Here is a 27,435-nt window from a genome sequence, read left to right on the forward strand (position 1 = left end):
GACTACAGCTCGAACTCTGCAGAGGTTTGTGTGAAAGGACGGCGGGACAAGCCATCTCCTACAATTCCACTGGCAGCATGCGAAGAGGAAGCTCTAGAGTATCACTAACAAGATATTGACTACCGCGCAATGCTAACAGATGATCAAAGAAGAATGCTCCATGCCAAATCTATCCGGTCACTTCACCCCTGACCTGTCTCGGGTCGTGTTTTTCATCCCTAGTCCTGAACGCCGGCCGACTCCTCGCTCCCTCGCAGCAAGATCACCTCCTCATCTTTACCATTAATGGACGGCCACGGTTGGATTTCGAACCAGAGAACCGTCGCCCAAACCAAGTCCAGAATCGGGGAACCACTTGTCATGCCAAGCCTCATAGCCGGGGAACAAGGTGGGCGCGTTCTCCCCGGGATCGACAACACGGGTTTGGCAGTTGAGGCAGAAGAAGATGGACGGGTCCTTGTTACTCTGGCCCTGTCCCATCTGTTGCGCCTGCTGCTGCAACGGAGGCTGCCCATGAACAGGACCATGCCCATGACCATGACCACGACCATGAGCATCGCCGACACCCCCCGCCGCGCCGCGCCGCCTCTTGCAAAACATGCACTGGTCCGCCGCAAAGTTGGTCAGCTGCCACTCCTTCACGAGCGCGGTCTGCATGACGAGCCGGTCGGCCAGGAGGTAGCGGTGCGCGGAACACAGGCGGCGGCCGAACAGCTTCTCGCCGCACCGGCACCCCGTCAAGGGGTGGGGTGCGAGCTGGACGCCGCCCTTGTTCAGCTCGTCGGCGGCGCAGTCGCCGCAGGCGTAGCTGCGCATGTCGAGCAGCTCGCCCTTCTCCAGGCGCGCGGGGCCCTCGAGCACGTTCTGCTTGCTTTCGCGGTGGCAGCCGTCGCAGACCTTGGCGTAGGTGTCTTGGTTGGCGATGTGTTGGCGGCTGGCGCAGACGTGGGATTCGAGGCAGACGGTGCCGCAGGGCTGTGGTGTGTTGGTGGTGTTGATGCCGGCTTGTCCCTGCCCCTGCCCCTGCCCCTGGCCCTGGGTCTTGGGCTCTTCACAGTCCCCCCATTTGTAGGTCCCCAAGTCCGGAACGTCCGGGATGTCGCGGAGGACGTTGACGCCCGGCTTCTTCCACTGCGTAAGCAAGTGGCGCGCGCGCTGCTCGCTCGTGACGGCGTTGTCGTGGTGGCTCACGAACGGGTGGCGGCTAGCCGCGTCCGCCGATTCCTGCTCGTCCATCTGGAGGAGGACGACCTCGGGCTCGGGAACCTGGAACATGCTGCCGGTTTCCCTGTCGAAGGGCAGCGCGTGGTCCGCCGTGTGCAGGGCGACGAAGCAGGTCCGGGTATGCATGAGCAGCTTGAGCTCGTCGGCGATGGCCCTGTCCCTGTCGTCGTTTGCGTCCTGGACCAGCGGGTCCAGCGAAGAAGAAGCAGGCTGGTCGAAGGGGTTGAACCAGTCTTGGTCGTTTACCCAGTCGCCCAGGCCGTCGGCGTCGGTCATGTCCATGTCGTTTAGGGCCTCGGCCCAGTCGACGAATTCCTGGCCTTGCGACGCGGCCCCGCCGCCTACTATGATGTTGGACCTGGCGGAATCTGGGGAGCCGGCGGCGGCGTTGACCGGTGGCGTCGGGACGTTGGTCTCCTCCGGCTGGGGTTGCTGCTGCTGCTGCTGCTGTGGGACGCTTCCCATCCCCGACTCGAACCCGTCGCCGGTGAAAACCAGGGGTTCACCCGGGGGCAAAGGAGTCAGGCCGAAATCAAGTTGCGGATCCAGAGCCAGATCCAGGGGAGGGAGGGAGGACGGGTCCTGTTGGCCGAACCGCAAGCCGCCGCCGTCCTGCTGGGCCGTGTTCCCCGCCATGCTGTGCCGCCAGTCGTACAACCTCGGCCTGACCCGACGCAGTGCGTGAGTGGAAGTCCAATTCTTCTGCCTCTTCTTCGCGCTCTTGGCGAAATTCGGTAGCTCGCCCCTCGGGACGTAGACACCCCAGATGGGCAACGGGGGACCGACGAGCATGTCGTCGGGAATCTCGCTCCGGTCCGAGTTGACGCCGTCCGGCCCGTAGCCCAGGGCCATGTAATAGGGCGGAGGGAGCCGGTCGACGGGGACGATGCCGGAATCCTGTAGCTTGGACCGGTGGAACGTGCCCGGCGCGAGGTGCGGCTCGTTCGACGGGGCGAGGACGTCGCACTGGTCCCCGTGCTCGGTACAGCTGTCGCAAGGGCGCTGGCGGTCGCAATACCGGCCGTGGTCGGCACAGGCGCCGCAGGTGGGGAACTCCATGTCGTCGCGGTCCCCCGTGCCGTAGCCGACGAGCTCCTTGTCGACGTAGCGCAGCTGCACGGCGGCGACGCTTTCGGCGACGTCGTCCTCGATCATGGCCCACTGGTTCGGCGCCTGGTGGTGCGGGACGCAGGGGAGGCCCCAGCCGGTGCAGCGCACGCAGGCGAAGCCTTCGAAGCCGGCCCAGACCTTGCACTTCTTGTCGGCGGTGAACTGGCACGCCACGCAGCTGCCCCCTTCGCGCGGCACCGTGGGCCCGCGGCCGGGGAGCGGGGTGCTCCAGACCTGGTCGACGACGCGGTAGTCGTCCTCGTAGTCGCAGCAGGGCACGCCGTCGTCGACGCAGGTGGTGCACTTGGCCATGGTGAGGCGCACGTCGTCGGTCCAGGAGCAGTAGGATCTCTTGATGGTGCAGTGCTTGCAGCGACGGCGCCAGAAGACGGGGTGGGCGAGGCCGAAGGTCTCTTTCGTGGGACGGCGCCACATGGTGATTCGTCTCCGCTGGCCTTCTTGCTGCTGCCCTTGTTCGCCTTGGCTCTGGTTCTGGTTCTGGCTCTGGTTCTGGTCGATGAACTGCAGCTGCGACTCATACACGCACACCTCGCCCCGAATCCGACACACCATACACCCGATCCGCACCTCCGGGTCGACGTCGCACATGCGCAGCCCGTTGAACCGGTTACACCCCTGACACCGGAAGGTCCGGACCTTGGTGAGGCGCGGGATGTCGACGAAGTTGTTCCGCGTGTGCTTGTTGCGGAGCCGCCAGTACTCGACGCCCTGCACCACGCAGCCGTGGTCCGGGTCCTCGCGCGCCCGCGCCGTCGTGCACTGCGAGCACTCGATGCGCCGCTCGTGGTCGGCCGTGCAGTCCTTGTTCTGCGCCTTGCAGTAGTCGCAGGGGCCCGACAGCGTCTCGAATTTCTTCTGCTTCTTGGCCCGGTGCCCTCCCGACGACGAGGAGGAGGACGGATCTGCGGCTGCTTCGGCCTCTTCGTCCGTGGAATCGCCTTCCCTGTCGGCGAGTTGTTTGAACTTGCGCTTGCTGCTCGCCGGCTCATCTATGCACTCTTGGTTTGTCTCCTGGCAGTGCAGGCACGGCCGGACCGGCGTGCAGAGGCGGTGTTTGATTCGGCAGCCCTTGCATTTCGGGGCTGTGAAGCGGCCTGGCTTGCCGTCTGGTTGTTGAGGGGGGAATTGGGCTTGCGCTTGCGCTTGGCTGTTGGTGCCCGGGTTCCACTGGAGGAGGTTGTAGCCTTGCTGGTTCTGCTGTGCCTCCGCCTCTTGTTGTTGTTGTTGCTGCTCTAGCTGATAGTAACTGTCTACTTGGTCATATGGCGGGAACTGCCCAATTGGTAGAGGGGGTGCCGGGTAGATGAAGCCAGATGCAATCCCTCCGGTCTCCTGTTGTTGTTGGTCATCCTGGGTCTCGTAGGGGAGAGGGGCATTGCTTGTCGATTGCGCCGTACTCGAGCTGAACAGACCCGGGTTTGGATTCGGATAAAAGAGATCTTGCTGTTGTTGACCTTGACTTTCGGTCTCCGCTGGTATGTTGAACAGATTTGTTGTTGTTTGTTGTTGTTGTTGTTGTTGTTGTTGTTGTTGTTGTTGTTGTTGTTGTTGTTGTTGTTGTTGTTGTTGTTGTTGTTGTTGCTGTTGGCTTGATCCTCCGCTTCCTTCGCCTTCCCCTGAGCTGCCTACCACTCCCCCCAAGAAATCGGGGAATGGGAATGGGCTTCCGGACATTTTCCCCCGTAGTAAGACAAGAAATGCACAAGAAGATCCAATGCTTTATTTCTTACATGCGAATGTGTGTGTAAGTGAAGAAAACTCCGGGCATCGCATCACCTTCAAGACGCATACACTGAGGGGGCAACACCTATTAAATGAAGCTCAATCCACCCCACCTCTCCCTTCCTCTCCTACGGCATCGATCATTGTGACAAAGACGGACGAAAGAGTAACGGGAATTAAAAAAAGGAAGTCATGCAGAGCAAGGAGAAAGCAAAAAGAACCCCCCCAAAGCATCCTCTCTCTCTCCTCTCTCTCTTCCCCCCTTTCACCTGTCTTCAAAGGTCAATGAGGTGTCTTTGTTGTCGGCCTTTGGCAAGCGGCAAAGGGCCGGAATGTGTGCTTCTTTGTTCAGCTCAACTGACTTTGTTTCTTTGCAGGCCTCGTCCCTGTCCCCGTCCTCGTCCTCGGGCTACTGACGGATCCGGAGTCTTTCGCTGATGCACCAACACCAACACCCATTCATTGCTTTTCCTTGTCTATGCTAACACTGTAGGCAAGTCGGGCCTGAAAGGAACGCCGAGGACATGTGAGGGGCGGCTTGAATGGGAGTGGCTTGGATGCTAATTATGTCGTATGCTCGTCCAAGGGGGCCCATGTTCACTCTTCCAGACTACGTGTCCCAGCCTATTGTCCAGCTGAGAAGCACGAGAATGAAGATATAGGCCTCTTGATGATCGAGAAAGGCGTCTAAAAAAAGAAGAAAAAAAGAAAAGAAAAGAAAAACTCAGTAAATCTCAAGTGTCACTTATATTCTGCAACTCCTATGCAAACCAGTGATGAACCACCATTAAACTACTTTTCAGCCAAAGCACAGATGCCAGATGCCAGGTATAATAGCTCTCCATCTCTCCACCAGACCAGACCGAGGCCCACGGATTCGGGGGTATCAAAAATGAGTGTCAAGGGGTATCACGCGGTAGGGTTCCAAATCCATCCATCCGTTGCGAAAAGTCAACTCCAAGCCAAAGACCAAAAGACCAAAATACCATTATTTTCCTACCATCATCGTTGGTTGCGTGTACCCTCATGCGGTAAATGTAAAAGAGTGTGGTTGAATCCGTGAATCTCGCCTCATGTCCCCCAGAAAAAAAAAAAAAAAGGCCCGTGGTATATATAAGCATGCTCTCTCGGGTTCCCCATGAAAGTGAAACGATGAGAGGAACATAAATGAAGGAATGTCATGAATTATTAGGTCGTGAGGTAAAGCAAGGTGGTCGAACCGTCGGATCGAAGAGGTGAGAGAGGTTTTTTAAAGGAGGATGATGAAGGCGAAAAGGGGTGCCACGAATGCAACAAGCAGGCCTGATACGCCCGAACGAACGGCTGCGGCGGTGGGTACGACGGACGGCTGGTCAAACGTCGGGCTCGGCACGATGGAGAAGGACGAAGTGACCGACTCGGGGGGCGGGAAGAGATCCGATTCCGAAGGCGATGGCGCTTCCGAGGGCACGCCGGACGGAAGTTCCGACGTGGGCTCCGGTTGCTCGTCATCCCCCGTCGAGCTGGGTGCGGTCGAGGCCGAGGAGGGCGAGGGCGAATCCGAATCCGAATCCGAAGGCAAAGGCAAAGGCAAAGAAGACGTTGGCTCTACCCCCTCGCTCTCGCTCTCGCTCTCGACCACAGACTCCGTCTCGATCGGACCGGTGGGTGTGGTGGGTGTGGTGGGTGCAGATGTTGCCTCTCCTGCAGACTCTGACGGTTCCGAGGCATCCCAAGTCGGAGCCGGGGCCTCTTCGGACGACGTGGTCGTCGACGCGGTCGTCGTCTCCGTCTCCGAAACGGGGGGGATCGGCACGGCAGACGTATTCGAGGCGGTCGGGGCCTGCGACGTAGTCGACACATGGTCGCCATCATCATCGTCATCATCACCACCCGGGCGCGAGGTGACGGCCGACTCGGCAGGCGGCGCCGAAGGGAGCGCGCTCGTAGAGGTAATCGGTTCGGCGTCCTGGCCCTCGCAGAAGCGGAGGAACTGCTCAAACTTGGGATCGACGTAGTGGCGCCGCGTGAGCGGTCCGTCGTCCGAGTTGGCCTCGATGCAGTCGAAGCAGAGCTGCAGGTCGTTCAGGAACTGGGACCCGGGGAGGCACATGGTCGGCCACTTGCCCACCGCCTGGACCTCGACGTACACGTTGTTGCAGTCGTCGAAGCAGATGGCCGGCGCGACCGGGGAGCCGTCGCTCTGGCGCCGCTGGGCTTGCGCTTCCCAGTGCCTCCTCCTGTCGACAGCCTCCTCCGCAGGCTCCGCAGCGCCCGTCGCGGCCGGCGCCGGTGGCGGGAAGACGGTCAGGTCTGTGGCGGACGCCCAGTTGCCGGTCGTGATGGTCACCTTCCTGCCGTCGATCTTCTTGACGATGGTCTCGGCGTCGAAGATGGAGTACGGGAGACCGAAGGCGTTGGGGTTGAGGTTGAAGTAACCTTCGCTGGGCGGGTAGTACGACGTCTCGTTCTCGGCCCAGTTGGTGAGCGTGTAGCGAGGGGCGGGGACGCAGTGCTGCGGCTGGCAGACGTAGTCGTCGGCCGGCGAGTCGGCCCACAGGTTGCAACCTTGCGGCTTGGGCGGGTTGCACACGAAGCCGGGCTTGCACCCCCACGTGCGGTTCGACTTGGGGTCGTACGTGTCGATCGGATTGACGCCGGGCACGTTCGTCGGCGCAGGGCAAACCGTCACGCGGGGCCGTTCGGTGACGGTGGTGACCGACCCCGGCAGGGTAGATACGATCGTCTCGGTCGTCACTTCGGTGACCAAGACCTCCGTGGTGAAAGTCGAGACGCTGGTATACGTCGTGGTAACAAGCTCGGTGTGATCAGAGACAACGGTCGTGGGAACCACGGTCACGTAGGTGAACGTGGTGGTGTAAGTGGAGATGGTCGAGTAGGTGTAGGTCGAGACATCGGTCGTCACCTCCGTCACCACGTCTGTCGAAACGTGCGTAACCGTCTCGGTCTCGGGGACACTGAGCGTGTAGGTGGTCGTGTCCGTCTCCGTGACGGTCGTCCATATTGTGGTGGTGTAGTAGACGCAGTCTGGCTCACCGCTAGGGACCGAGATCGCTCCGCCACCGTATGTGGGATAAGGCGTGGGTGCCGCTCCGCTGCTGGTCTCTCCAGGGCCGGTGCATCTGCGAGTATATCACCATTAGAAAATGCACACAAGCCATGCGTCGATTGTCGATTGTTGCGACGGCAACTTGGAGAACTTACACTGATTCTGTCACTGTGACGGGATACTTCTTAACAGTGGTCACCACCTCAGTCGTTGTGCTGTAGTCGGTGGTCGTGGACACTTCCCACTCGGTCGTCGGGACGAGTTTGGTGACAGTGTCGCTCACGACCTCGGTGGTGAAGACGGTGGAAATGACAAGTACAGTGGAGGCGGACCTGGAACCGGTCGTGAGCCAGTCATTGGGGCAATTGAAGGGTTGCTCATGGCGACTTACGCTGGGACGGTTTCTGTCACCGACTCTGTCTCCGTCTCGGTCTTCGTTTCCGTCTCGGTCTTCGTTTCCGTCTCGGTCTTCGTCTCCGTCTCTGTTTCCGTCTCCGTCTCGGTTTCCGTCTTGGTATCCCACTTGATAGTCGTCTCTGTCACGGTAATTTTCTCCGTGACCGTCGTCCTGAAGACGCCGAGTTAGTGGCGCTGCAGACCTGGACACTATTGCGTGGGGGTGGTCGTCGACTCACGGTTCGGGGATATAGGCACTCAAGCTGGTTGTCTCGGTGATTGTGGGAAAGGCGCAGTAGTCTGAGCATTCGCGGCAGTTTGGTGTTGCGCCGACGAGACCAGCCAAGGCGCCCAGGGCGAGGATCTGCCACCTTGGCATTGTGGTGAAGTGACTGAACTGCGAAAAGCTCCAGAGATGCTGCGTGCTGGGATTTCTTTTTTCTTTCTTATTTTTCCTGGTCACGCAGTTCGTGGTGGCCGGAGCAAATCGCCAACTGCTAACGAGCGTGTGGACGGGGAAGAAAAGAGTGACCGGGTTCGTTGGCCGTCGGTCCGTTACCGTGGTAATCCTTCTTCTTGACGATGCGATGGACGAGGCGCGGGAGCAGCACAACAAAGAGGAAAACCCAAGGGATCAAGTCAAGTGCCTGGCTGGCTGGGGAGGGGCTTCTCTATGTATGTATGTGTGTATGTGTGCCGGGGGTGTGGCGTGAGCTACCAGAGGGGCAGGAGACTGACCATGTAAGCGGGCAGTGAGAATTGAGATGAGATGTGAGCGACATGGGTGGGCCAAGCACAGGGCCAAAGGCCCAGAGACAGACCTGGCTGGCAGCCTTACCGGGCCGGAAGCTCAGTGCTGTTGCTGTTGCTGGGCAAAGACGAAGAGGAAGAGGAAGACGAGCCACGAAGCCAGAAAAGGAACAAAACAGAAAACACCCGGCAAGGGTAAGGGTAAGGGTAGGTAATCTCCCTTCCCACCTCACCCCCTGTACGTTCCCCTTGCCCTTGTCCGTTGCCCGTTGTATGTACCCACGTAAGCCACTTGGCACACGGTACACTACTGTAGGCTTGGGCTTGGGAAGAGGTGGAGTTGAGAACGTCCCCGAGGTGATGCAGCGTGCATATGCTAATTAATTACATATCGTAGAGCAGGGTTGGTGTGGGGGGTGAGGGACAAAGGGCACAAAGGGGAGAGGGAGGAGGGCCAGGGGGGACCCCGGTAGTCGGTCCAGAACCAGTCGCTATACCCATAGTGGGCGAAAGTTGCTCTCACCGGCCTCGAGTAAGAAGAGGCGGCATGAGTTGACCCGACAGGTCGTAGGTATGTACATACAGTAGACGGACGGGTGGCCTGCAGTCGGCAGTGCGATCAGCAAGATGGAGCTAGGTAGGTATTGTGCTGTGCGTGCCCAAGAGCAACCGAGGCTTGATCGCACCAGTCTTTCCAGTGTCTGTACATATTCATCGTACGGATATCATCGTAGGCTTCGAAGGACAAGATAGACTTCGTTTGTCAGGGATCGTGATAGTGGAGATGGATTGGTGATCGCATCCTGGACCATGTTAAGCCAACATGGATGGCAAGCACAAAATAGCAACACCTCATTGAGGCGCAGGCGCAGGCGCAAGTGTATTTGGGAGATTGGCTTACCTATTTCGGGTTGGTTTTGGGTCAACGTCGCCCTTTTTGCTTCCGGCGACACGGATTTCCCCTGTTCGTCTGTTGTTTCGAGGCAATCCAATGTGAATAGTCGACAACATAACGTCGCCGCACATTAAAAAGCCAGAATAGCTGCGGCTGGCTCACCCGACTCCGAGACAAGTGACTTTCTTTTCGCTGTTTGGTTACTGCTAGTCGATCACCAATGCATCACGAATAGATCTGCGAGTCACTGATCGGCTCGGCACGGCGACGAGGGCCCCCCGTCGGGAAGGGCAGGGCATGCAATGGCCGAGACCTGAGCCCGTTTTTGTAGGTCTTGGAGAGCTTGACGGGTCCAGAGGCTTGTCCCGTGGCTGAGAACCCAGTCTATACAATGTAAGTCTAGGTGATTGCTGAGCACTGAATTCATGCAGTCATATTCCGTACCGCATCTTGGATGGACGGGGAATGGCCATGGACCATAACCAGGACCATGCCATTACTTGGCACCCGTTATCGACAACCCTGGGACTTTGGTAGTCATGTGAACCCCACATCCTTCCTCTGGGATCAAAGGTAATTAATTACTTTCTGCAAATTTGTACGAAGTGGTACGAGTCTGGACGGCTCACCTCAATCGTGGGTGTGGGTGCTGAATCGCCTGCTGGCAGTCGTGAGAATGAGAGGAGGGAGAGTCCGAGATGAATGAGTTTCGGGAGCTAGTACACGTAGGACTAGGCCATGTTCTCGAAGCCTGAGAACTCTTTTCGGAACATGAAGCGTTAAAAAAAGGCGTCGAGAGGACCGGAGATGATAGAGAGCACGTCCAAAGCCGGGGGGTGAATGACGATGGGTGGGCGGGGAAATAAATCGAGTCCAGTCCAACGGGAAACGGTAGATACGAAGACGAGGCGGGGAGACGTTCCTGTCTATTGGAGTGCTCCGTGCGAAGTACGTCACACAAACGGTAATACCTGGTAGGTATCACCCTAACACCACTTATAGTATTGTATCGCCTTGGACACGGCAAAATCTGTTAGGTGGATGCATGTTGGAGACGGGGCAGAGGCAGGAGATAAACTGTCTATCAACACTGTGTCCACATGACAACGTAAGCTTTTCACGGTCCATGGGCCGAGGCAGGTGTGACCGAGTACAGTAAGGTATGTACATACAAGGTACCGTATTCGTGACAACGACGTACCCCTGGTGGTCCGACCCCACTAAGACGAACCTGGACTCGTCTCCCCCCATCGCTGCGACCCTTGGATGAGGCTTTCCATTGTTCAGCCACTGCCACTCCCTGCCAAGACCAGCCTCAATGAGCTTCAAGCCAATTCGTTTCCCTTTTCAGTCTTCTCTTTTCTTTGTTCCGTCAAGTGCTAATTCCGAATCCTGGCTAGCTCTCGGACTCGAATTCGGACAAACCGGAATAGTTGCCTCCTCGACGCTGTATACCACAACCTCCATCACCATCTTCTCCAACATTCGGTCCATCACATCCCATGCTGTACCTCTCTTTTCGCAAAAGTCTGGGGGTAAGCTCTACGTGACATCGCTCCTCGCTCCTCGACCCGAAAGACAGAAAGACAGAAAGACAGAAAGACCAAAAAGACCCGACGACAGCACCCCCTGTCTGAAGCTGCAGCTCGGGCTCCATCCTTGTGTTACTTGCAGTCGACATCCCTTGCGAGGACCACTGCCACCACACCATCAGTCTTATGCCGTTTCTTCCTCTCCCCCATTCTCCATGCACCGCGAGATATTGTTCTGTTCGTCTCATTGGCCATGATTCGGTGAAGTTTTCTCTTCTCCTCGTCATCCCCGCTCCCTTCCCTCTCTTGGCAAAACTTATACGATCGCCCGTATCTTGCCAGCGCACCGTCTGGCCATGTCTGTCATGTCTGTCATGCCCTCGAGCGTTCTACTCAGCATTTGTACAGATACGGAGTGTATGGGTGTTGTGGCTGTGGCTCGCCCACAGGACATGGGACGTTTGATTGGGAACATCAGCACTTGCCCATACTTGTCCACAATAAGCCCCCATAACGGTCAGGGATTGCCCGGTCTGTGAATGAGCATCGCTCCATCGTTTATTCGGCTGCCATGTGGTCGGCCGAGACATGGGAGTCAACCTTTACAACGTACATGGACGAGACTCCGCGCATTCATTCACCTTCCGAACAGGTCCAGCCGGCCAACCCAACGACCAACGACCACTGGGGAAACGGAAGCAAGCTCAATACATCCGCTGCCCACGTCTCCGCACATCCTTTATGTAGTTGGAGTCTTGGAGTCTTCTCTCACTCGACGTGCTGACCATCGGGGCCGCCCCGTCGTCCGCAAGTGTGTCTGTCCCCTTTCGCCTAGGTAGAGAGACAGACACTCAACTACCCACGGCAAAACAAGTACGCATGATGATGAGCTTCTTGTTCGACGTCTCACATCTATAATCTATCTATCTGTCTTGTCCGCCGATCCCGAACTGTGGAGGCGGCGGAGAGAGGAGAGTTTCTCTCACTCCACCACAACAAGCACCCCCGACACTCACTTGCCTCTTTTCTCTCCTGCTCTCATTCGTCACTTGTCTTCCCGCCCGGCCTGCCTTTCTTTGACGACGGTTGCCACCGCGGGGCCTATTGGGTATTGGATCGGGATCATCACGCCTCGTCGGCTGCGCGGGCGCGGGGTTCATCCAGCCTATCTATCTTGTCAGCCCTGTTCCGGACCTGAGTTCGTTCACCTGAGCCGGTATTCTGATTCTTCCTTGAATCATACTCACAACGCATCGCCCATCTACCGTCCACTGAACCCATATGCTCTGGGGCAGCCCTGGGGACTTTCCCTCACGCCCATCTCGCACCCTGGTCATAGGCAGAGTATTCTGGCATTGATAAAGCACCGGCATTTACATACCGAAACGATGACTCGTCTACTTTTTTCTACTCTTCTCGCCGCCCTGGCCGGCCTTGCCTCCGCACAATACGAGGGTTGGACCGAGAATCAGGTCAACGCCTCCATTTGTCTGTGGGCGCAACCGCGAGGTTCGTACCTTGGACAGTTGAGCCGTGACGACTAGATACATCTTGGAGTCCCCACGGCTAATATGCCATGTATCACAGCTGGCGTCATCAGAGACACCGTATATCTCGATGGCGGCTACATCTACTGGTCGCAGGGCCTTTCGAACGGGGAATATGGGCCCATCGACCAGCCCAGTATGTCATGGCTCCGTCTCCCTCGCCCCTTTACGTTCCCCTTCGCGCTGACCGTAGTTAGACAACCCCCTGGGACTCATGTATACGCTCAACTTTAGCCAGCCGTTCAACCTGTCTCAGAATCTGACCGCATTATTCGGTACCATTTCCAAGGCGCGCGGCGGCGCCGGCAATGCCAATAGCGACGCCCCCAACTACCTGGATGGAGCCATGCTTGTTAACGACGCCCAGCTTGCTCTCTACGGAGGCTTGGTCAAGAAGACGGACGCCTTCGACCCTCCGCGCGAAGACGAAGTGCTTGTGTACCAGCAGTATTACTACAACCGGCAAGAACGCGGTAGCTGGAATCCTGGATTCAACACCGACCGCCTCCCCGAGGACCTGACGCGATACATCGCTTTTGGCGGTGCCGCCAGTGCACCGAGCGAGAACAAGGCCTGGTATTTTGGTGGCCTGAGAGCTCCCAACTGGGGTCCGATCTTCCAGCGGACAAGCAACATCACGGAAAATGCCGTCAACGTATCGAGCACGCTGATCACGTTGGACATGAGGGATCAGCTCGATCTGGAATGGACCAACACCACTCTTCCGGACGAAATCAAGGGAAGGGCGAACCCCGAGGTTGTCTGGGTCCCCGTCGGCGAGGAGGGTATCCTGGTCGTCATCGGTGGTGTCACGTACCCTGACTGGATCACCACCAGTCGCGTATCCGAGAACGCGGCCCAGAGTGTAAGTTGATTCCTCCGTTCTCCTCCCACCGTCCCAGCGCAAGATTGCTTCAAGGCCCTGGTTCTAATGCCCGGCCCAGACAGAGGAAAGCGACGAGTTCATGGCGGTCATCGATATCTACGACGTAGCCAGCGGTCGCTGGTATAGACAGCGCACCGTGGAAGGGCCGACGGCCCGTACCCGGGGATGTGCTGTCGTCGCACCTGCGCAGGACTCTTCCAGCTTCAACATCTACTACTACGGAGGTTATCCCGGCGTGGACCCCAGGGCCGATTTCTACGACGACGTGTGGGTTCTCTCGATCCCGTCCTTCACATGGACTCGGGTGAGCGAGGGTCGCCCGAACCACGGACGAGCTGGGCATAAGTGCTTCATGCCGTACCCCGATCAGATGATGGTCATCGGCGGGGACACCCCGAGGCCAGGTTCGAACCTGGCCTGTCTCGACGGCGGCATCATCCAGATCTTTAACCTGACGAGCGCCGAGTGGATGGACGAGTACCATCCCGAGAGGTACTTCGATTACGGCGTACCGTCGGCCGTTCGAGCCGTGATAGGGGGCCAGGCGACCGGTGGCGCCGCATTGACGACCCCGAGTCCGTCTGGCTGGAGAGACGACGAGCTTGCCGACATCTTCGATACCCCCTACGAAACGTCCAAGATACAGACGTGGTACCCCTACGCCGCCGTCACCGAGTCGAGCCGACCCACGATCCCGGACAATAACGACGACGAGAACGAGAACGAGGACGAGGACGAGGACGATAGCGGCGGCGGCGGCGGTGGTGGCGGCCTGCCTGGATGGGTGGCACCCACTTTGGGCGTCGTGCTCGGTCTGGTGTTTGTGACGGCCGCCCTGGTGGCCTTCTGCCTCTGGCGCAAGCGGAAGTTCCTGAAGCAGAGAGGCGATAGCGAAGCAAGCCCCGACGAGAACGGCATGCGGGTCCTGTCTTGGATCAGGGGCCAACCGAGTGAGACGAAGGCGCTTACCGTCACCACGGAGGAGACACCCTCGAACCTCGACATGACGGAGGTCAGTAGCTCGGTGGGCCCGATCGCATCGCCGGCCTTTGTTACTGCAGCCGTGCCGTCGCGATTCGAAATGATGGATACGTCCATTGCCGAACTTCCAGGTACTATCCATCCTCTGCTTCCTCTCCCCCTTTTTGGAGACAATCAAATTTCTTTGTGCATGTGTGATGCTAACGTACGACTTGAAAAGACACATCTCGTCCTCCCGAGCTCCAGGACACAGGTCTCACCCCGGTGGAGATCATCAATAGGCACTCTCACTTTGCCACAGGCAGCCAACCCCCAACATCAAGAAACCAGTCCTACCTCGGCTCCATCTCCGGCAACGAAGCCTCCTCATTTTCCCGGTCCTCGGGGCCGCTGGAAATGGATTCGGGCAGCCACACACCTTCGGTGAATCCGAGCCTGGCGGGACCGCCAACCCCGCCCGTACCGGGCGCTGGCCACGAGACCAGCCAGTCTCCTCGCATCTTGTCGGGCGTGTCCGGCCTTAGCGAGCGCGATGCGCGTCACCTGCGAAACATCAGCGAGGCCACAGTAAGTTCCGCGACGGACGACGAGCAGGATTCCTCCGGTCCGGGTCCGGGTCCTGCGGCCGGTTTCGCGCGGCGCGCCGACCCTCCGAGGTCGATACCCGCGGCGTCGAGCACGCCCTCGCAAGGCGACATGGCGAACGAGCCTGTAAGTCCGCCGACGGCGACCATTAGGGACGAGAGCGAAGATTACATGTTGGCGAACAGGTCGGTAGTGAGTCCCAGTGGGTTGAGTGTGGGGACGCCGAGTCCGTTGAGGAGGAGCGTGTTTAGGGAGAATGAGGACGATTTGGGTAGTCAGAAGTAGGAAATGATAAGGGGTGTTTTTTGTTGAAGGAGCACGGGACGAACATGATATGAGACGATGACTTGTTTGATTGAGTACATAACTGACGGGCCCCAAGGGAGGAGGCTGCATAAAGGGTATGTTTAGTTGGGTACTTGTTAATGATGATTCCCTTTTGATGCCCTATTCGATTTTGCTTGGGGGGGGAAGAGAGAAAGAATAAATATAGTAAAATCAAAACAAACAACCTGAGAACGCCGTAATCAGAGCATACCGTCGTCCGTCCAACGTGAAAGACGTATCCAAATCGTGGCTGTTTCGTGGAACCACCCCCCCCCCCCCTTCTTCCGTGCCTCGACTCCAGACAGTACAGTAATTTGATGCGAGGTTGCACGGGGATGAAAAAGACCACAACCGTTCATTTCAGCTCCCAGAATCCCATCGCCACACCTCCCATCCACGCTCGTCCATTCCAGAGCCGGTGTACTCAAGCCTCCCCCGCATTCTCCTGGCTCTCGCGCACGCACACGCGCACCCGCTTCCTAAACTCGCGCGGATCGTCGCGGAGCAGGCGGCCGGCCTCGAAGTTGGCGGACGACTCCGGGTTGGGGCTGTGGAAGAGGCTGAGGACGCTGACGAGGATGGTCTCGGGCGAGCGGGCGGGGTTCCAGCGCTCCGAGGGGTCTTCGTAGCCGAACTCGTCCTCGCCGGGCGGGTGGAGGATGGAGATGCAGAGGCGGCCGTCCGGGTAGATGTTGGGGTGGAAGGGGATCGGGTTCTTGAAGGTCATGGAGGGGGGTTGGTCGGGGAAGTTGGGGGGGAAGACGAGGCGGGCGCGGAAGAAGGCTCCTGTTGGGGGGTGGGGGGGAGTTTGTTAGCATTGCTGGGTGGTCTTGGGGGGGTTGTCGTGTGGAAGAAGGAAAAGGGAAAGGTAAAGGTAAAGGGAAAGGAAAAGGAAAGGAAAAGGAAAAGAGCAAGGAACAAAGAACAAAGAACGCACCACCGTAGTGTTTAGTATCGTCATCGATCATGAGCATGACCTCCCACTCGAAAACATTATCATTGACAAGACCACAGGACACACCGGCGAGGTCCCGAGCTGCCTCTCCCTTGGTGATATCCTTAAAGTAGCGGGTGAGGAGCAAGGTAGCTCTCGAGGGTGCGGATGACGCCATGATGGCCAGAGATCAGAACGAGGCGGTCGTTTAGCAATTGGGCGACAAGTTGCGCAAAAAGGTGGTGGCTTGTTTGGAGAGGAAGTTGATGATGTCGAGTCGAGTCGAGTCGAGTCGTGTTGTTTGCGTTCGGGGAGCACGAACAAAGAGGATTCGTCCACTGGGTTGTGTTGCGAAAAAATAGATGAATCGATGATGGGTCAACGAGCAAACGGGCTACAAAAAAAAGTAATATCGGGGCTCGTGAGGAGGGAAAACGAGGCTACTAGCCGTCGGTGTGTTTGGTGCGTGCTCGTTTTGGGGGAGGGAGAGAGGAGGGAAAAGGAAGACGGGACGAGTAGCGCAATGTTGGTGTCCGGTGGGGTCGGTGAGAGGGATCGCGGGGTGGGTCTTGGCGAAGATTCACCGACCCTCACCGGGGAAATGTCCTTGTTGAGCAGTACGAAGTACAACGTAATTCTGCGCCAGATATATTTCTCAACGGAAGCAGTCTATATAAGGTACTTACTCAGTAGTCAAACAATTCTCGGATCTCTTGCTCATAGACAGAATTCCCTAGAAAATATCGAAACTCTCAGTGTCAACATTCGCCACAGGGTATCATTCTTTTCCATCATTTCCCACGTACAGAACCAAGTCCTCACGTCTTGTTCTTCGACGTCCCAAACCCAGTAAAACCAAGAGAAGCCATCATATCATCCTCGTCGTGTTCGCCCTCGATCCGCACATCCTCGCCATACTCCGTCTTGACCTTCTCCGCCGCCTCCCTCTCCGCCCTCTTCCTCTCCTCCACCTCCCTCCTCTTCCGCCTCTTCTCCGCCGCCTCCCTTTCGTTCTCTTCCCTCCGCAACTCCAGCCGTTCCTGAAGACTGACAGCCTGCTCCCTCTCCAGCTCCAGCCGCTGCTCCCACCAGTACTCGACGCGCGCGCGGACCTCCCCAGCCGACGCCCTCTCGACCTCCATCTTTTGCCCGGTGGCCGCCAGGTGCTGCGGCGAGTTCATGTGCTCGACGAACTGCTTGTTGTCCTTGTACGTCAGGTCGCAGGCCTCGCAGTAGAAGCCGGCGCCGCGCCCGCGCCTGCCCTGGCCCGCGCCCGCCGGCACGAGCTGCGTCTTGCCCACCTGCGAGGACACGTCGAGGGCCGTCCGCCGCGCCGACGCGAGCGACTCGTTCCCCGTGAGCGGTATGTGGTATTTCCGCCCCGCCAGCTTCGCTTCGTACCGCGCTTTGGACTCTTCGCGCTCCTTGGCCTCGCGCTCCTTGCCGCGCGCCGCGTATTCTTCCAGGTCCCATGTTTTGCGGAAGTCGGTGTCGCCGGCGGGCGTGCCGTAGGCGCCGCCTTTTGTTGGGTCGGACATGGTCGTGTATCGTGGTCTTTTTACGGCGGCGTGGGGGAGAGTGATGTTGGGATCTGTGGTGCGGCGTAGGTGGGGATAGGTCGGGGGATGTGATGGTGTGCTGTGACGATGTACAAAGTAAGGAATGTTTCAATGTTACAGGGGGGCGGACGAGAAACCGTTGAGCTTTCCAGCTTCACTTCAGTGTTATCGATAAGAGATAACGCATCAGATAACGGAGACGAGACGATAGGAATTTACCCCGCCAAAACTGCACTCTCACTCCTTTTCCCCCTGGAGAGGTTCGTCTCTTTAATTGTAGCCGACGCATTTGTAACTTCGTCTCACAAGTTGCAAACAAAAGATGCTGTACCTCGTGGGCCTCGGTCTCGCGGACGAGACTGACATTACCGTCAAGGGTCTCGAAATCGTGAAAAAGGCCTCCCGCGTCTACCTGGAAGCTTACACAAGCATTCTCCTGGTAGACCAGTCTGTCCTGGTCCGAAACCCCTTCCTCTTTTTTTTTGGCGCCCTTTCCTTCCCCCAATTGGCGATTTCTTTATTTCTTTCTCGCGTCCTTCATCTCCTCGTCCTCCCTTGACTCACTAACGAAACACAACCAGGAAACCTACTATGGCCGGTCCATCGTCATCGCCGACCGCGAAATGGTCGAGTCCAACAGCGACGAAATCCTCCGCGACGCACAGACCGAAGACGTGGCCTTCCTGGTGGTAGGCGACCCCTTCGGCGCCACCACCCACACCGACCTCGTCCTCCGCGCGCGCGAGCTCGCCATCCCCGTGGCCGCCGTGCCCAACGCCTCGATCCTCTCCGGCATCGGCGCCGCGGGCCTGCAGCTGTACAACTTTGGCCAGACGGTGTCGATGGTCTTTTTCACGGACAGCTGGCGCCCGGCCTCGTTCTACGACCGCATCAAGGAGAACCGCGCCATCGGGCTCCATACCCTCGTCCTCCTCGACATCAAGGTCAAGGAGCAGAGCTTGGAGAATTTGGCGCGGGGCCGCAGGGTTTACGAGCCGCCGCGGTACATGACTGTCGGGCAATGCGCGCAGCAGATGCTGGAGATTGAGGAGGAGAAGGGGGAGGGGGTGTATTCCCCTGATAGTCTTGCCATTGGGGCTGCGCGCGTGGGCGGCAAGGAGCAGAAGTTCGTGGCCGGCACGTTGAGGGAGCTGTGCGATGCGGACGAGGTTATGGGACCGCCTTTGCATAGCTTGGTTTTGCTGGGGAGGCGGACGCATGAGCTTGAGCATGAGTTTGTCCGTGACTTTGCGCTGAATAAGGAGACGTGGGATAGGATATGGAAGGCCGAGTACGGAAAGCAATGACAATTATATCATAATTCGTTACGCCGTCCTTTGTTTTGCGAGCCGACGCAAATTACTCGCGTCCTGCTACTTATCATTACATCGAGTACTCTCTCTCTCTCTCTCTCTCTCTCTCTCTCTCTCTCTCTCTCTCAGCCCTTCAAATGCGGTCCCTTTCCAACTACTCAGCAGACAGATGTGACTCCCTCCACTGCTTCACCTCGGCCACGGAAATCTCGCGCAGGCTATTCACATGGGCGGCGCTGCCGGTGACGATTCCCTCGGCGATCTGGAAGATTCTGCCGAGGGCGGTACGGTGGTTGACGGCGTAGGTGATGGTGTTGGCCTGGACGCGGATGATGCCGATGCGGGGATCGTTCTCGGAGCCGTCATGCTTGCCGTCTCCAAGGTCGCCGACCCAGGCCTTGAGGGCGGGGGAGTAGTGTTTCTTGACGAGGGCGCGATCGGTGACGATGCTGCACACGCCCGAGACGGAGGCCCAGTCACCCGCGCTGTTGATGAAGGAGATGTTGACGTGGGGGTCGCCGACGATCTCGTCCATCTTGTGGGTTTCGGTGTTGGTGTGGAAGAGGAGATCGATGCCGCCGGATTCCTGGGAAACAAGTGAGCTGTGAGCATTATGCGAGTTGATTGGCGGAGGGGAGGGGGAAGCAAAGGAAAGGATGTGGGACGAACGGTAGCTGCTAGGGCCATGGCTCGCGAAACGAGGTGACCAGTGGCGGCGTCTCGGGTGGTCATCATGGCCAGTTTGGTGGCCTTGATGAAATCGGCAAAGTCTTCGACCTTCTGCTCCAGGGGAGGATCGTCTTTGTTGGCCTCCTTGTAGGGGTCTGCCGGAGCATCGCCCGTGGAGGCATTGGAGAACTTTTGGGGCTCCGAGTGGGACATGATGGAAACAGGGGGAGGTCAGGTAAGATTGTTTTCGGTTCTTCTGTGAATTTCAATGACCGTAAGCAGGTTGATAAGGAGAAACTCAAACACTTTGATCACAACACAGGGCAGTCGATTCGTCAAGTAAGGTACCTTACCTTGGATTATATATCAAGCCCAGCGTCGGAAGAGCACAGCAGGTGCCACGGTGCTTCCTTCCCCGCCGATGACGGATCATGGACTGTCTGACCTCATGTGGTTTTACATTCCCGCAGTAATGTCATCATCGACATGGCAGGACCTTCCACTACTCGGTACCTTATGATACTTTAGCTTGTTCACCATGTTGGTATCGATAAGGGTGCGCGCAGTATGAGGGTGATGGTGACGTCACCTACAGTGGCCTCAGCCGGGGTTTTCAGTCCCCAGTCCCTTATTATTAGAGAACTAGCGATTTATGTTCAGGGTACTACTACAGCCTACTACGACGAGTAGCTGCACATCTGAGCAACCACGCCCCCGTTCTTACCGCTTCTTCTTTATGGACTGGTGTGTGTCGATTTGTTCGAGTCGGAGTCGGAGTCGGAATCTCAGCCGGGCGAGACCTGGACTAATTACCTTAGTTACCTTCTATATCCCGTCCGAGTGGCGTACGAAGCAGGTACTTTTATACTTCGTGATGGAATAAGGTAGCAAACAAACGACAGACAACAGGAAAACCACAGGCAGACCATAAGCAGGTCTATGTCTAAACACGTACGGATACTCAGTATTTATTCTCCTGCCCATCGTCGGTCAATCAGTCTCTTTCCCCAGTTTCTGCCGACCTTTACAATATAACAACCAGCCCATCAGAAGTGCGGTATCCGTACATGTACATCTGTCGGCAAGCGACCGGTGAAAACAAAGATCCGACCATGGCTGAGCGGACCAACGCGGCGTTTTGAGGCTTCTAATTTATGCCAGTCTCTGTTACTCCCCTCCTGTCCACATCCGTACTTTCATTCCATCGGTTTTCCAGAAGACGACTACACGATTCCTATATAAGATAGGCAATACCTATATAATACACGATGCATATCAGCTCTCCTTAAGGTCCCTCCCACTACAGGATATTCTGCCCCTTCTATTCTGCACCTCTTACCCTCTTACCTCCCTTCTTACCCTCTTTTAACTGCTCTATATGTCCTTCTATTTATTTCTATATATTGCCTACTTATTTTCTGTTATTATATTTTTACCCTTTATAGCTTTCTACCTTGTACGTCTATGACTTGTTATGTTATGTACCTTACTGGACTTTCCAAATACAGGAAAGAGGGACATTAGTTTGTACACCTATACCTATCTTTGCTCCTGCCCACCACTGAAGCCTCATAAGGTACTGTACCTTAGGTACCTTCCTAGTTGTATCAATGTATTCCCTTCCTTCCCTTTACAGCTGTATACTGACTTCATCTGTCGGCGCGCACTCACAAGGCAGGAGGAGCCGGTGCTTGGTATCAGTATTCACTTGTTGCCTTCATTTCGTATCAACCCCATTAACTCTTACATCTTTCTCTTTCTCTCTTACTTAAAACCCTTTCACCTCCATCTTCACTAGCCAGCAAAACTTTTTGCTCCTTTATAGTTCCGGGAACTACTCTCGCTCTCTAACCTTTCACCGACTCACCATTTATATCATTTCATACTCTCCTCTGCTCACACTCATTCATTTATCTTAAGGACTCTGATGATGGTATGTTATCTCCAAGAGAAGAGCATAATTACTGTTTTCTTTATTCGTAGGTAATGAGCTTGGCTGATAGACTGCAGGGGTCTGAGCAGGATGAGGACCAAGTCCTTCCCTGGGATTGCCGCGATAATCAACACATGGCAGAGATCTACTACAATGAACCCCTGCGCGCGCAGAACAGATTTCTTGCCGAGGAGAATCTGAAGCTCAAGCGTTTGCTTCGTGAAAACCACATCGCCTGGTCCCCCATCTCCAAGGCGTATCTCAATGCTGCTGCCCAGGCATCTCTACGAAATGGCCGCTATACTACTCGCAGCTCAGCCCGATCTGGTCACTTTGGTGGTTTCCCCTCCCTTCCCACCGAGGTCCTTCTGTCTATCCTCCGATATGCCCTCGCTGCCCCCGATCCCATCATCGATCCCCTCTGCAAGATCAAGCCCGAGACCCTGACCTCGACCGAGAAGCTGCGTGGCAACCAGATTGCCATTCACGTCTTGGCCACCTGCAAAGCCTTGCATGCCGAAGGCTCTCGCATCCTTTGGACGAATAACACGTTCGTATTTACTGCTCCCGAGAACGTCCGTCGATTCCAGGAGGTGGATTTCAGCTTCCGCAAGAAGATCAAACGAGTCAACTTCCGCATCATCGCCCAGCTTTATGATGATCGGGGCGTGGTCCAGCGTGTGTCCCGGTCGCAGTACCGCGACCTCAAAAAGGACGTCATTCTTCGGGTGCACCGTCGCGTCCCTGAAAAGACCTATGCCCGTCGTGGCCTCAAATCCTACGCGTGGGCCCAGCTCCTCGACTTCTTGGAGGCCCTACGCGCCCCCTTCGACCCAACCCACGACAAGAACCTCGTTCCTCCGCGGCTTCTGCCCGGCCTCGAGTCCCTCCGCTTCGACTTCGTCAACTACTTCGCGGAGGACTTGCCTAATTTCGAAAACGAGCTACACGGCTTAGCCTCCCACGAGCTTGGCTGCATCCTGAACGAAGTCGCTGTTACTGGCCTCCCGCTCGACGCCCCCGGCGGCAGGGCATTGATGGAGCTGAGCGGGATGGCCAAGGATCAGGGCCTCATCCTGGTCGGAAAGGAGGCCTATATTCAGGACGAAAAGGGTCTCATCCCCCTTCGGGGCCCCGCCTGGTGCGCTCGCGTCATCCGCGGCTGGAAGTCTCTCTCTCGTTCTCGTCGTGAACGCGTCTCCTCCGATGACGGCGCTTCCGACGATGCTTCCGACGATGCTTCCGACGATGGCGCTTCCGACGGTGACGCCTCTGAGAACAAGGCCTCTGACGAGAACGCCTGCCATGGCGAGGCCTCCGACGACTCCGACGACTCCGACACCATAGACGTCTCGTCCGTTGACTCGAACCCCGTTGACTACCACGACACTCTCGAGTCTCTCTTGCCCTCGGCTCCCGGGGAGCCCAATCGCCCCCCGACGTTGCCTGAACGCAGGGGCAAGACCGTTTGGAAGCGCGTTCCCGTGTCTCGCGACTCCGAAACGCGGCGCTTTGTCGAGTTTTGGCGAAAGACTGGGTATCCGGTTGAAGCCGCCGAGGACGGCAACGGTGCCTGTCCTTGCTGTGGCGAGCAGCATCCCGGCACTCGTGCTCTGCACCATTATTGAGCCTTGATTTGTCGTCAGAAGGTATCTTTCTTTTTTGTTTTGGAGTTTGGTTTACGGCGCGGCAAGGGAACAGGAAAAAGGATGATACCACTGGAAGGGCCCATCATCATACAGGCTACGACACGGGTTTTTTTCCGGCCGACTTGCTTCGGACTGTTAAAGTCGGGTTTGCTCAGCTCTGCTGTCGATCTGGGACGACCGTCGACGACCGATGAAACCACTACAGCAGGGACTTTTCTTTGCCTTTCTTTGGCTTTTTCTTCTTATTTGTCTTACAGGTGGCCTCCTGTCAGGCCGTGATGATGTGAGGAGAAGATACCAGCACAGCAACGGCACAGACGACAAAACATGTGAGGCGTTCAGGTTCAGGTTCAGGTTCAGGTTCAGGTTCAGGTCACATTACCAGAGATACCAGGAATCATCGATGTACTTAATGTAATGGCCTCTCCGAGGACGGGGCTTTATGGCTCCCAAAGAAACAAAAGTTGTAATCCCATTTAACAATTCTGTGCTTGTCTCCTTACTTAGTTACATTCTTTTGTACTCACACATCAGAAACTAACTAGGACCAGGCTCACGGCGAGCGAGGCTTCTCATCTACCTTGTCCCCATCCTCATATTCCCTCCTCCGCTCCTCCGCTTCCGCCTCGGCCAACATCTCGTTCGCGTCCAGAAGCAAAGAGTGGGCAGCGGCCAACTGCTCATTCTTGGCCGCCAGGGCCGATCGCAAACGACGAATGTCGTGGGCCGCTGCCTGGGTGGCCTGCACCGACTTGAGCATGAAGACATGAAGCGGCGTGTTGCCCTCAATCTCCCGCGAGGTCAGGGCGTCGAGATACGTACTGGCCGGGATGCCATGGTCGTCGGCGTTGAAGATGTCCTTCCAGTCCACAGGAAGCGAGGGGTCCGGGCCGCCTGTATCTTCCCCCTTCCCCTTGTTTGTCTTGCTCGGGGTGTGGTCAACGTCGGCCAGGGGGGATGTTGTTGGGACGGAGACGGGAGAGTGAGACCGAGAATCGGAATCTATTTCGCGTCGCGTGGTGTGGGAACTTCCGTTGCTGCGGTTCTTGCTGTGAGCTAACGAGTGCTTCCCGCTATTCTCTGCTCCCCGGGCGTAGATGGCACGAAAGGATCCGGCCATGGCGTCGATGAAAGAGGGGCCTGTTTCTGGGAGGTCGAGCTGGAGGGGAATGTCCATCTCCGTCATGTTACTGTTGTCGACGACCGGCGAGGGGGCGCCGTTCTCGGTTTCACTTCCGTGCACGTCGACTTCCTTTTCCTTTTCCTTTTCCTTCCCCTTCCCGCCTCGCTTCTCCTGGGTAGATTTGGGCCGAAAGTCCTCGCTACAAGTCGAACACCCCCCGGGGCTGAGAGGCCGTTGCTGCTCCTCGTCGGAGAAGAGACCGTCGTCGTCGTCGTATCGGACCAGTTTGTGGTAGAACTTGGACCAGTTCTCCACGGCCCGGGCGCGGAACGAGGACGAAGACGGCTTGGTGGTGGTACCGGAGGTCTTGGAGGCGGGGGAGCCAGCTTCGTCGTCCGCGTGGTTGTTGTCGTCCTCCGGGCGGAGGGGCCATGCTTGCTCGTCGTCGACGTCGACGAATTTGTCCGAGGGGCGGAATTTTGCGGCTCGAGGGGTGGCGGAGTAGATGTCTTCGCTTGGGTCTATTACCCCCAGGGAGGGAGGTTGGGGCGGCTGGGGCTGGGGCGGAACAGGTTTCTTCTTGTTCTTTGGATGCTCGTGTTGGCTTTGCGCTGCTGCTGCTGATGATGTTGTCGCCGGCTCGGTCGGGTGCGTGGCAGGGGTCTTGATGGAGTGGATATTGCGCACGACGTGCCTACGAGGGCCCTGACGCTCTGGAGCAAACTGATGGAAAGGTTTAGGGACGGCGGACTTGAGAGGGTGAGACTGCGTCTGCTGCGGTCGGATCTCTGTCTTACCTGCAGCTGCCTTGTTGTTGTTCTTCATGGCGTTGTTGATAGTAGTTGTAACGCGGGGGATGCCACCACGGGCAACATGACCGCCAGGGTTACGTTGACTGCGATCTGATCCGGCCTGGCGGGGCTGTTGACGAGCATTGGCGGTGCGAGCACCAGCTCCGCATTCTCGAGGTGTCGGATTCGGACCCGGAGGGCTGTGATAGTCAGACCTCGCGCCGGCGAACGACTGGTATGGCTGAGGCCGAGGGGGTTCAGGCATGACGCTGTCCGGGCCTTTCTGGAGAATTTCCCAGAGGTCCACTTCACGGTGGGCTGGAGAGCCGGCGTCGGCTTCGGCATTGGCGTCGGGAGGCAGAGGCCAGGCTTCTCTAGCCAGGGAAGCGGGATCCATGGCTTGCGGTTGTTGTGGCTGCTGTTGGTGCTGCTGCCACGGAGGACCGGGGAGGTTGCGTACTGGGTTGGAAGAACCATAGATCTGGGAGTCTCGCGAGAAGTCCATGCGGGCGTTTAGCTCGCGGAGACGATGCAAGTCGGGGCAGGTGTACAGCCTGGGACCATATGTTTCCCATTCAGGGTCTCTGACGTGGTTGTTTTTGTTGTTTCCCTTGGTGTAAGAGCGGGCTTCGGAGCTGTTGGCGTTGTTGGAAGGATGGTGCTTTGCTTTTCCCGACGCAACAGACGGACGCTGGGTTTTCTTACTGCCACTACCGTTGTTCGAAAGCCGGAGCTCCCTGGTTTGCGCAGGAAGAGGCTCGGGATCAGGACTAGGTGATGGCAACCCGCTGCGGTTACTTTTTGGGCGGATGGTTTGTTCAGATGCCATCGTCTCGGATTGTCTATAGGGGTCAGTTAATGTTGGAGTGATTTCTTGGTTGGTGGTATTTGTCTAGAGTTGTTGGTTTGATATGGAAAGACAGGAAGTGACTGACATGAGATGACGATGATCTTCGAGACAGACTTTTATACACGGCGGATAAAGGATTGAACAAAGATATTGAAATGATATGTCTAGCCTGATCGACGGCCGATTTCTTACAACCGTGAAAGTTCATGCTGGCTGTAAATATATGTCTTTGTTCTTTTGCGAAATCAGTCTTACTCGGTGTGAACAAACCAAGAACAAAGGAGGATGTTTCTGTTTCTTTCCCTAGTATAGTATAATAGGAAAGCCTAGGAGCAATGGTTCACTGACACAGCAGATTGTCCTTTACATGTATCTGTGCTCGAAGCCTGTATCATCACTTGGTTATCCCACGGCGTCTTGAGCCCACGAAACCTTTCTTCATAATGGCCGTCCCGTCGTGCATGGCGACCATCCTCGAGCGGACCAAGGCCGGAATATTCGGTTGCCCTAGTCGACATACTGATATATCCTCGCCGAGCTGTATTGCGATGACCATGTGTCGTTACGGCTAGTTGAGATTACTGCTTGATTGAACGAAGGTAAACGGAAACCTCAGGACGAAAGATGCCGTCTTGGGCCAGGTAGTCCGCAGCTTCCACGAGCCATGACTGACAGTTCTTTTGAGAGATTGGTTTGCCAGAACTAGCCTAGAGACCGCGGTTAACAAGGCTTGCCAGCAATCACATGGAGACATATGTTTTGGAAAAGGAAGGACTTCAAGGGATTTATCAGTCCTACCAGACCTTATCTGCAGCCGAATTCAAAGTCGTCCCAGGGGGTTTCGCCTTGTATGCACTGGCCTCGAACCCGCACACAGGCACGGAATCTATTTTATACTCCCCGTGGTTGAGCATGGCCTCCTCGTCACAATAACCAGCACTGACCCATTGCAGCGGAATCCTTCTCGTGGGGGTGTTTTCCGCATCGGTCAAGTCATGGCCACGCTTGATCTCGAAGGTGAAGCCGTTTAGCACGTCGCCCGTCGCGTGAATATACACGCCAACATCACGGTTCTGGCGCGAGGACACAAAGTAGGCCCAGTGGTCTTTGAAGGGTGAGCCGTTGAAGGTTAGTAACTCGACTAGGAAGGCCCCGGGACGACCATCCAAGGTCACCGTCGGCGGGTTTGGGGCTGGAGCGGGAGTGGGAGCCCTTTCGACAGCTGGCAGATGCGGTGGAGGCGGCGGAGGCGGCGGAGGTGGTGGAGGTGGTAGAGGCCCTGGTGGCGCCATCGAACCACAGTGACCACTATCTGTGTTAGGGCGGCTAGAAAAGTCGCTGGGATGGGAGGGAGGCATCATGTATTGAGGAAGCGACGGTTAGATGATAGGATCGTGATGAGTATAATCAACTTGAAAGGAGACCTGGTCACATAATGATGCGATGTCGGTTCGTGGTAACGTGGTGAGTCTGCATGTGGTGACCCCAGTGCCCCTTTTTCTTTTTCTTTTTCTTTTTCTTTTTCTTTTTCTTTTTCTTTTTCTTTTTCTTTTTCTTTTTCTTTTTCTTTTTCTTTTTCTTTTTCTTTT

At 56.7% G+C, this 27,435-nt stretch overlaps 11 protein-coding genes across 11 annotated transcripts; 4 read left to right on the forward strand and 7 right to left on the reverse strand.

The window, feature by feature from the left end:
- Nucleotides 1-129: 129 nt before the first annotated feature.
- SODALDRAFT_330506 (hypothetical protein) lies at nt 130-4,078 on the reverse strand. Its single transcript, XM_028611213.1, has one exon. The coding sequence runs from the start codon at nt 4,027-4,029 to the stop codon at nt 283-285; it is 3,747 nt and encodes a 1,248-aa protein (XP_028468574.1). The 5' UTR covers nt 4,030-4,078; the 3' UTR covers nt 130-282.
- Nucleotides 4,079-5,326: 1,248 nt separating this feature from the next.
- Nucleotides 5,327-7,901, reverse strand: SODALDRAFT_322060 (hypothetical protein; the record flags this gene model as incomplete). Its single annotated transcript, XM_028609682.1, has 4 exons — nt 5,327-7,199; nt 7,282-7,458; nt 7,518-7,694; nt 7,762-7,901. The coding sequence occupies 4 exons, from the start codon at nt 7,899-7,901 to the stop codon at nt 5,327-5,329; spliced, it is 2,367 nt and encodes a 788-aa protein (XP_028468575.1).
- A 4,164-nt stretch (nt 7,902-12,065) lies between these two features.
- Nucleotides 12,066-14,596, forward strand: SODALDRAFT_104787 (hypothetical protein). Its single transcript, XM_028606479.1, has 3 exons — nt 12,066-12,382; nt 12,444-13,111; nt 13,191-14,596. Exons 1-3 carry the CDS (start codon nt 12,271-12,273, stop codon nt 14,538-14,540), a joined length of 2,130 nt encoding a protein of 709 aa, XP_028468576.1. The 5' UTR covers nt 12,066-12,270; the 3' UTR covers nt 14,541-14,596.
- A 688-nt stretch (nt 14,597-15,284) lies between these two features.
- Nucleotides 15,285-16,426, reverse strand: SODALDRAFT_330510 (ubiquitin-conjugating enzyme). Its single transcript, XM_028611214.1, has 2 exons — nt 15,963-16,426; nt 15,285-15,811 (listed from the first exon to the last, which is right to left on the reverse strand). Exons 1-2 carry the CDS (start codon nt 16,135-16,137, stop codon nt 15,450-15,452), a joined length of 537 nt encoding a protein of 178 aa, XP_028468577.1. The 5' UTR covers nt 16,138-16,426; the 3' UTR covers nt 15,285-15,449.
- A 173-nt stretch (nt 16,427-16,599) lies between these two features.
- SODALDRAFT_330511 (hypothetical protein) lies at nt 16,600-17,538 on the reverse strand. The gene has a single exon (XM_028611215.1). It carries the CDS (start codon nt 17,495-17,497, stop codon nt 16,778-16,780), a length of 720 nt encoding a protein of 239 aa, XP_028468578.1. The 5' UTR covers nt 17,498-17,538; the 3' UTR covers nt 16,600-16,777.
- A 229-nt stretch (nt 17,539-17,767) lies between these two features.
- SODALDRAFT_376533 (Diphthine synthase) lies at nt 17,768-18,891 on the forward strand. The gene is made up of 2 exons (XM_028614824.1): nt 17,768-17,975; nt 18,100-18,891. Exons 1-2 carry the CDS (start codon nt 17,841-17,843, stop codon nt 18,823-18,825), a joined length of 861 nt encoding a protein of 286 aa, XP_028468579.1. The 5' UTR covers nt 17,768-17,840; the 3' UTR covers nt 18,826-18,891.
- SODALDRAFT_291170 (pyridoxamine 5'-phosphate oxidase) lies at nt 18,845-19,841 on the reverse strand. Its single transcript, XM_028608660.1, has 2 exons — nt 19,501-19,841; nt 18,845-19,417 (listed from the first exon to the last, which is right to left on the reverse strand). Exons 1-2 carry the CDS (start codon nt 19,711-19,713, stop codon nt 18,986-18,988), a joined length of 645 nt encoding a protein of 214 aa, XP_028468580.1. The 5' UTR covers nt 19,714-19,841; the 3' UTR covers nt 18,845-18,985.
- A 771-nt stretch (nt 19,842-20,612) lies between these two features.
- Nucleotides 20,613-23,493, forward strand: SODALDRAFT_343058 (hypothetical protein; the record flags this gene model as incomplete). Its single annotated transcript, XM_028613108.1, has 2 exons — nt 20,613-20,635; nt 21,504-23,493. 2 exons carry the CDS (start codon nt 20,613-20,615, stop codon nt 23,059-23,061), a joined length of 1,581 nt encoding a protein of 526 aa, XP_028468581.1. The 3' UTR covers nt 23,062-23,493.
- SODALDRAFT_104869 (hypothetical protein) lies at nt 23,167-23,567 on the forward strand. Its single transcript, XM_028606480.1, has one exon. The coding sequence runs from the start codon at nt 23,273-23,275 to the stop codon at nt 23,498-23,500; it is 228 nt and encodes a 75-aa protein (XP_028468582.1). The 5' UTR covers nt 23,167-23,272; the 3' UTR covers nt 23,501-23,567.
- SODALDRAFT_330515 (hypothetical protein) lies at nt 23,552-25,905 on the reverse strand. The gene has a single exon (XM_028611216.1). The coding sequence runs from the start codon at nt 25,823-25,825 to the stop codon at nt 23,636-23,638; it is 2,190 nt and encodes a 729-aa protein (XP_028468583.1). The 5' UTR covers nt 25,826-25,905; the 3' UTR covers nt 23,552-23,635.
- Nucleotides 25,906-26,133: 228 nt separating this feature from the next.
- On the reverse strand, nt 26,134-27,301 carry SODALDRAFT_330516 (hypothetical protein). The gene is made up of 2 exons (XM_028611217.1): nt 26,650-27,301; nt 26,134-26,553 (listed from the first exon to the last, which is right to left on the reverse strand). Exons 1-2 carry the CDS (start codon nt 27,205-27,207, stop codon nt 26,425-26,427), a joined length of 687 nt encoding a protein of 228 aa, XP_028468584.1. The 5' UTR covers nt 27,208-27,301; the 3' UTR covers nt 26,134-26,424.
- Between the last annotated feature and the right edge of the window lie 134 nt (nt 27,302-27,435).

The sequence above is a fragment of the Sodiomyces alkalinus genome, assembly GCF_003711515.1.
Source record: "Sodiomyces alkalinus F11 unplaced genomic scaffold SODALscaffold_2, whole genome shotgun sequence".
Lineage (NCBI taxonomy): Eukaryota > Fungi > Ascomycota > Sordariomycetes > Glomerellales > Plectosphaerellaceae > Sodiomyces > Sodiomyces alkalinus.